This window comes from Hyperoodon ampullatus (assembly GCF_949752795.1).
Source record: "Hyperoodon ampullatus genome assembly, contig: scaffold_416, whole genome shotgun sequence".
NCBI classification, from domain to species: Eukaryota; Metazoa; Chordata; class Mammalia; order Artiodactyla; family Ziphiidae; genus Hyperoodon; species Hyperoodon ampullatus.
Genome location: NW_027641067.1, coordinates 1 through 8,608, shown reverse-complemented (window position 1 = coordinate 8,608; position 8,608 = coordinate 1). Strand labels below are relative to the sequence as shown.

Sequence of the window (8,608 nt, the reverse complement as noted above, 5' to 3'; positions counted from 1 at the left end):
GTAAATATAGGGATCAGGTGGTATTCTCCTAGGAAAAAATACCATACAAATTAAATGATCACTTACCCATCATTTATAAAGAGAACTTAATAGCCTTCATAATGTCATGTCAATGGATTCTTAGAACAGCCTTTGAAATACGCAGGAAAGATGAGAACCCAGATTTTATAGTGGAAGAAGCTGAGGCTCAAAACGTTGAATGACTTGATTCAATGTCCCACAAGTAGTGAAATGGAAAGACCGAGGTTTATAACTCAGACCTTCTAAGTTTTAAGCCCTCCTTCTTCTAAACTACCTGGCCCCTCTTCTCAGTGTTGAGTCCCAAGAGAAGTTATTTTTTATAGAACTCAATACCCCCTCTTCTTTCTAATGCTTTACTGTTCCACTGGGTGGGCAGGAAGACTGTGCTGAGTTTATATCTTTTGTTCTCTGGGTTCTTTCTAGGGACAGGATTTCTTGCTTTATTTACCAGTCTTCAACTTTGTAAGCGAGGCGACTTTCAAGTCGACTATCGCTTTAAGGGTCCGGCCCGGAACCTGGCACACTGTCCACCTTCTCCCCAGCAGCTGGGGCCTCACCTGGGTTAATGATAGAGCCCCGGGGCTGGGGGATGTCACACACTTGATATATCTTCACTGGGTTCATGGGCACCTCCTTGGTGCCGTCGTACATCAGGTTGAATTCCCTGCTCTTGTTGAGCGCACAGCAGAGCTGGGCCTTCCATTTAGCTGCGTCGGGGTCGTCCACCCCCTCCTGGTACTTCCCCTGTCTCCACAGCCCAGGCCTGAGGGATAGGAAACTGCAGTGAGTGCCTGCTTGTTGCCCAGAAACACTGGAAAGTGTGCCCGCCCTCCCTCATACAGACACAGATACACACAGCCCTGCCTGACCGCCCCATCACCCCAACTCCAATTTACAGAGACTGCAGCAGAAAACACCACGCTGGGGACCAGGCAAGGCAGGGCCTGAGACAAATTAAGCCAAATGCAAATACAGTATTTTATTTATTTATTTATTTATTTTTGGCTGTGTTGGGTCTTTGTTTCTGTGCGAGGGCTTTCTCTAGTTGTGGCAAGTGGGGGCCACTCCTCATCGCACTGCACGGGCCTCTCACTATTGCGGCCTCTCTTGTTTCAGAGCACAGGCTCCAGACACGCAGGCTCAGTAATTGTGGCTCACGGGGCCAGCTGCTCCGCGGCATGTGGGATCTTCCCAGACCAGGGCTCGAACCCGTGTCCCCTGCATTGGCAGGCAGATTCTCAACCACTGCGCCACCAGGGAAGCCCCAAATACAGTATTTTAAAAAGAGGAGCCTCATCTCAAGTGCTTGTGCCAGCATCATCTGTCGAGACTACAATGGCCTTAGTGAAGGGTTGAAAATAAAGAAAAATCTGGAACAAGTATACACCAAAATACTAATGGTAACTTTTGGATAGCAAGATTTCAGGTAATTTTGTTTTGTTTTGCTTGCCTTATTTGTTTTTCACATGAATTGCTTATATAATAAGAAGAGAAAGGGAGGTGGCGTATGATATGAAGAATTTAGGCTTGCTGTTCCCTCTCCCTTCAGTCTTTAATCTGATGCACAAATAACTGTTGAAACCAAGTACCTTTAGGAGTAGCAGCCCATAGGAGGGCAGGAAGCACGCTCTGGGGGTTCAGCTGGCCTCAGTGCGAGGCTGAGGGCCTCAAGTCCTAATAAACTCACACCACCTGCCTTTCCCTGCTTCCTCAAACTCCCACATCGGGAACATTGTGCTGGGAACACCAGTGGCTGGTGGCCTGGGCCAAGACCAGTGTGGCCCCGCCTCTCTGGTTTTCAATTTCCAGGTCTAACAGGCATTTATGTGTCTGTTCACGGGATATCAGCCCTCCCCCACTGTTAACGTATCTCAGATGTCTACACTTTCTTCAGGGCCGTGACGTATGTGCTGGTGCAGAAAAGGGGGCTGTCTTTTGCAGAAGACTCAAGATCAAGAGAACGAGATGGACCGGCCAGACTGCTCCCGCTTGATGTTAGGAAGATAAGGTGGCCATGTAGTTAGAATTCTGCAGCGGAACATAGCCTATATAGTCTATGGGTTTGCGGATCCACAACTTTTATTTTTTCAGTAATGCCAACCAAGCTCATAAGAGACTGACATATAATCCAGAATGCCAGTCTACTCGTTTTCAATGGGGGATAAAGCTGGTCAGTGACCAGCATGGTTAAGTCCAATAACCTGGACATAACCATGTATGATCTCAACCAGTAACTCCTGTATCTGGTTTCTAATGACAATTCCAAGAACATAAGACCCACTCAACATTTAAATCCAAATTTTCAGATGACTCCAAAGCTAAGTGGAAATGATTTGATAGTGAACTCTAAATTTGCATTATCTAGATTATCTCTTACCCAGTTGGGTAACCCAGAATCGACAGTAAAAGGCTCCTGCTTTCCCAAAAATCACAGGGCATAAAAATGAAAAGCACTGGAAAGGCAAGACCCCCAGTGAATTTGCAAAGCTGCTCGTGTCTTTTTCTTTTTGACCTTGAAGCCAGGAGAAATTCTAAAAATACAGATGTATTCATTTTTAAAACTTGACTTTACTGAATATTGTTCAGATCCCCAAGCCTACAAAAATAATTTTATTTTTTAAAAAATGCTCCCTGCCTCAAAGGAGTTTACAATCCCTTAAAGGAGACAGATGAGTCAATAGATCAGAAATACAGATACTATGTGAACACCAGTAAAACTGCCTAATCCATAAAGAGTCGGGGGGTAGGTATGGTTGGCCAAGTTTATCAGAATTTATGATTCTAGGGCTGAATCTTGAACATGGGTAGAAGTTAACCAGGTGAGAAGCGTGGCTCACGATACTCTAAGCAGGAGAAGCTTTACGGGCAAAGGCAGAGGCTGAAAAGCACAGTGCTTAGGGGACCTACAAGCAGTTCAGCTTGCGTGGAGGCAGCATGAGATGAAAGTCTGGGCTTGTAAGTAGGAACCATGCCAAGGAGTTTGGACCTGATTCTTAGAACACTCAGAACCACTGAGAGATTTAAGCGGGTTGTGATGTGATCAGATTTAAGTTTTAGAAAGAACCCTCTAGCTGCAGGACTGAAAAGGGTTTGAAGGGAGGCAAGGCATGAAGATAATACATAGTCTCTATATATAATCCATATAATAGTGTTACTAGGGTCTGAACTAAGGAGGTGGCAGTAGGGATAGAGGATACAGGTAATGAATGAGCTGTTAAAGACGTTGACTTGACAAAGCTTGATGATGAACTGATTCCTTGAAGAAGGTGAGAGAGAAATCAAGGATGATTCCCTGGTTTAGGGTTTGGGAGACTGGGTGGGTGGTGATGCTGGCCACTGAGATAGGAGCAGGTTTAGAAAGATGATTTCCCTTTGGAAATGTCGGATTTCAAATGCCTGTGGAAGGCCTAGGGGAGAATGCCCAGCATGCCCAGGGCAGTTTTTTATCCCCACTCACCTCTCACATCACCTGAGGGACTCTCCCTGCCTGCCTCCGGCCTGGAAGAAAGTCCACCAGATTACTGACATCTCTGCCCTGTGGACAAGGACCAATTTCTTTTCATTTCTGTATCCCTGCTCAGGCTTTAGCACACAGTAGGTCAATGTGTATTTGTTGAATTGCCTCAAATTTACAGAAATACACTTCTTGGGGAATGAATAAGTTGCTATTACAGATGGAAGACCAGAAAAACAGCTATGAGCAGAAGGCCAAGGAGACACTGCAGAAAGTGCTGGAGGAGAAAATGCGTGCAGAACAGCAACTGCAGAGCAAACAGGTGTGGGGATGCTCCATAATCCTTGGGGCTGGGAACCCTGGGGCAGTCTGGGTGGCAAGGGAGCCAGCTGCACAACTCCCTGGAACCCCCAAGGCACCACCCTCTCCTCTGATCTCCCTCAGCGGTCCCTGGCCCTGGCCGAGCACAAGTGTGAAGAGTGGAAGAGCCAGTACGAGAGCCACCCCCAGCATGCAACTGTCCCCTACCCTGCCAGCCCAGTAATCATGAATGCCGTCTTCCTTCTCTTTTTTACAATGTGGTACATATGGATTTTTTTTAAATGAGATTTAACCAGCTTTTAAACCTTTCTTCTTTCTAACAATATCAGTACTCTCTGACTCTCCAAATGCGCCTTTTAAAGTTGATTTAATTTATGGAAAAATCACCCTTCATACTTTCCCTTTCTTTTTTAAACCTCCCCATGGTAGTGTAATGTAGTAGAAGGAGATTTGGCCTGGGAGTTTGGACACCAGGGTTCTAGCTGCAGTAACCCACAGTTACACACGTTATATTATTAAAGAAAAAAGTAACTTACAGAAATGTATGAGGCCATTATGCACATACACACAAATATATATTCACTCATATAGCCATAAAAAAGTAGTCTGGAAGGTTCTATAAAATGTTAAAGGTGTTCATCCCAGGGTGGAGGAGATATACGTTAACTATATTACCCTCTTAAATTTTTACAGTAAATATATATTACTTTTATAATTTAAAAAGCCAAACTTTTCATTTTTAAAAACCTAAAACATGAAAGAAAACTGGAAAACCAACAAAATTAAAACAATCCCTAAGTCTGAGGCAACGAGCTTTTTATCCGAGTACAAGTGATGAATGAAAATACTAAGAATGGTGTGTGACACCTTAAAGTATAGAAAAAAATACAGTAAGGCAAGTAGGCATTAAGATAATAGAATATAAAAAGTTACCCAGATATATTCAGACAATGGACTACTATTCCAGTAATAAAAAGAAATGAATTACTAATATGAGCTACACGGATGAGTCACAACAACATGAGGAGCCAAAGAAGCCACGTGCAAAACGGTACTTATTGTATGCTTCCATTCATATGAATTTCTAGAATAGAAAACACTAATACATAGTGAAAGAAAGCATGTCAGTGGTTGCCTGATGCCAGGCCTGGGAAACTGACTGTAAAAGGACAAGAAGGAACTTTTTGCAGGTATTGGAAGTGTTCTGTTTCTTGACTTTGGCGATGACAATATAGATACACACATTTGTCAAAACTTATCAAATTACATGCTTAAAATGGGTACACCTTGTTGAATGTAATTCATACTTCAATAAAGTTGATTTTAAAGTTAAATTAAAAAGTCACCTATGGGGACTTCCCTGGTGTCACAGTGGTTAAGAATTCGCCTGCTAATGCAGGGGACGTGGTTTCAAGCCCTAGTCTGGGGAGATCCCACATGCCGCCGAGCAACTAAGCCCGTGCGCCACAACTACAGAGCCTGTGCTCTAGAGCCCGTGAGCCACAACTACTGAGCCCGTGTGCCACAACTACCGAAGCCCACGTGCCTAGAGCCCATGCTCCACAACAAGAGAAGCCACCACAGCGAGAAGCCGGCGCACTGCAACAAAGACACAATGCAGCCAAAAATAAATAAATTAATAATAATTTTTTAAAAAATAGTCCCCTAGATGTCTGAGTGAGACAGAGTTCCTGTACGCTTTCAATCCCAGCTCTTCTCTGAAGCCTCCCCTCATTCACCCTGGCAGCATGTGACCACTTTGCATCTCTTTAACACCTTATAGTTATCGGTTCCGTTCAGATTTGATGCTTGAAAACTTTTGTATATTTTATGTCTATCTTCCATTAAACTTGGTTCCTCTAAGGCAGGAACAATAATCTCTTTCATAAATTGAGACCATTACAAAAACAGAATTATGTTCCCTTTCCTCCCAATCAGGGGAATTTGAAGTAGGATTGATGAAATCCTGGAAATCATAAGCAAAAATGTCATTTCTGCATTTTTATGGCCAGAGGGTCCTGTGTTTTCATCAGATTCTTGAAGATATCACAGAGCCCAACAATGTTAAGAATCTCTGCTTTGAATCCATGTGCTTTCACCCAGCTCTGTGGTATGAGGCACCCTGCCCCTGGGGCAATCTGTCTGTGGTCCCTGCAAAGATGATAAACCCACATCAAAGACACTTACTCTTCTGCATGTCAGTAGACTCTACTGCCATCTCTTCCTCCACAATGATGTCACTATCGCCATCTTCAAGATTCATTTCTGTCTCATCTATAACACTGTCTTCTTCCTCTTCCTCCTCCTCATCTTCCTTGGAGACATCCTTTAATGTGGCAAGTAGTCTGTTGTAACCAGAAACTTGTTCTGGTTCACTCTATGCTTCACTTTCAGAACTTGAAGTATCTATAAACTCTCTGACTAAAAGGAAAATGGGGATTTTAAAAACAAAAATTATGCTGTTCTTGTTGCTACCCCACGACTATCATCAGGCCCACAGTGGAACCAAGTTCAGACTTTTCTAAATAAAAACTAGCTTTTCTGCAAATATGCAACCCTATCTATTCAACCAGACCTAGCACCAAATTTGTTTAAAACAGCTAATCTAGCTATGATTCTAGAAGCGCTTCCTCTTCTTTGAACTGCTAATGTTCCACATGGGAAGACAGCAAACTAAACACATGGAGCTTTAGGTTATAAGGCGATCTAACCTATGTGTCAGACATTTGGCACCTTTAAAGGAGCAACAGGAAAACTTACAACAAAAAAGTGTACTTTATTTCTGAGTCTGTGGTAATGAAATAAGACCTTTGATGATTTTGCACTCTATTTTATGTTAAGCAAACATGACATTCCCTCTTAGGATTCACCAAGAGCCCTCTGGTAAGCCTCCTTAACAGGTTCTAACACGCTAATCTCTCAGGACAGTTTCATACTCTATACTATATTAGTTATCACAATGGCATTTTGACAGACATCTGCACTTAAAACTAAGCAATATTACTAAAATATAGCTTACATCTAAAATCAAAGAGAGTGGGAATGTAGCCAAACTTTATTACCATACATAATCTTAAAAGTAACAGTCCAGAATCTACTATCATAAAGAAGGTATAAAGCATTACCAGTTGACAAGTCTGTGGTTTTGCTTCCTTTCTGGAAACCCTGAGAAGAAACAGGCAATGTTAAACTTTAACTACTAGTATGTAGCAATTAGGAAAAGTCTAATGATACAACTTTAAATGAACATGGCAGACTATACCGTTATAAATGCATTATATCTATTGTCAAGTAAAAACACCATATGCATTTGGACAGGTTTTGGAAGGATATGCCAAATAGATAATAAGAGACGAATGAAAAAGTCTAACAAGACCACATGACAAATACTACAGTCACACAGTAACAGGCTCTCATCCAAAAGATGGGAAATTTTGGCAAATAAAAGCCCTCGGGGTTCACCTTTTCTAGCAAATTTCTTAAGTAGACTATCCCTCTAACTGTTGATAAAGCAGCCCAAAGGGGTGGGATGAGCACTAAGATCATAACTGAGAGTCTGGACACTTATAGAGGAACCCACAACTACCCAAACATTAGTTTCCTCATGGTCATTGAATAGATAGGTGATGTCGAGGGTCCCAAGCAATTCTTTTTTTATTTGTTTTAACTTATTTAATTTATTTATTTTTGCCTGCTATGGGTCTTCGTTGCTGCGCCCGGGCTTTCTCTAGTTGCGGCGAGAGGTGGCTTCTCTTGTTGCGGAGCAGGGGCTCTAGGCTCGCGGGCATCAGTAGTTGCACCACCCTGGCTCAGTAGTTGTGGCTCGCGGGCTCTAGAGTGCAGGCTCAATAGTTGTGGCGCACGGGCTCACTTGCACCGCGGCATGTGGGATCTTCCCGGACCAGGGCTCGAAGCCCTGTCCCCTCCGTTGGCAGGCGGATTCTTAACCACTGCGCAACCAGGGAAGCCCCCAAGCAATTCTTTAAAAACATATAAAACGAAAACAAGCTTATAAAATCTCTGCCCAGTCGCCACACAGGAGGCGTGCCGTCTAGCATAAAACTACAGGCTCAACGAAGGGTAGGAAGACCGGCGAAGAACCCCATCTCAGGCGGGAAGCCGCCAGGATCCCCGGGCGAGCTAGGCCGGCGCCGGGGCAGCGTGGGACGCGGCGGGAGCTGCCCTGTCACTACCCCCGGGGCACCGGCGGACCAAACGCGGGGACATGCGGGCTCCCACCGGGAAAGGACGCCGGCAGCGCCGGTCCCAGCCTTGCCTCTCCATACCTGTCATAGAAGGGATGCTCCTCGCCGAAATCCCTTAGATGCTTCTTCTGCTTTTTAGTTAGGGAGTTGAGCAGCTGGCTCCGGCTCCGGCTCCGGCTCCGGCTCCGGCTCCCGCGTTTGCCCATGGGGAAGACGTCAAGTCAGCCAACCTCCAAGAATCGCGTTTTTCACCTGGAAGTCGTCTCGTCAACCCACTCACGCGGGATTGCCAACGGCGCTTTACGGCGGAAGCAGGGTGCCATAAAGCAGACCCGCTTTACGTCGCGCTTGTACGACAGGCGTTAGAACTTCCTGTTTCCCATTCCGCCCCCTAGCGAGGTTCTTTGGAAGCACGCGCACGCATGCGCAGCTTTTCTCTGAGCCCCGTAAGGAAGGCAGGCAGGGAGGCTTCGGGCTTCCCCAGGTGGGTAAATGGGTGGGTGTACTTTGTGCGTCTGTTTTGGCTGTGAGAATCAGCCTGCATAAACGTGTAGTAACTGAGATGGTTGAATGCAGTGCCTTTCTATTATGCCATAATACAAATACC

The 8,608-nt window shown here is 44.6% G+C and overlaps 1 protein-coding gene across 5 annotated transcripts; it reads right to left on the bottom strand.

Moving 5' to 3' along the window:
• Positions 1 to 331: 331 nt before the first annotated feature.
• LOC307069979 (interferon regulatory factor 6-like) lies at positions 332 to 8,294 on the bottom strand. Of its 5 annotated transcripts, XR_013811510.1 has the most exons (5): positions 8,083 to 8,294; positions 7,488 to 7,776; positions 6,922 to 6,961; positions 5,984 to 6,217; positions 332 to 784 (listed from the first exon to the last, which is right to left on the bottom strand). XR_013811510.1 is itself a non-coding variant. In XM_079728604.1 (4 exons), exons 2-4 carry the CDS (start codon positions 7,582 to 7,584, stop codon positions 517 to 519), a joined length of 405 nt encoding a protein of 134 aa, XP_079584730.1. In that variant the 5' UTR covers positions 7,585 to 7,776; positions 8,083 to 8,294; the 3' UTR covers positions 332 to 516. The 5 variants fall into 5 exon arrangements, 2 of the variants coding, with proteins under 2 accessions (XP_079584730.1, XP_079584731.1); XR_013811509.1 differs by having other exon boundaries at positions 6,922 to 7,776; XR_013811511.1 differs by lacking the exon at positions 7,488 to 7,776.
• Between the last annotated feature and the right edge of the window lie 314 nt (positions 8,295 to 8,608).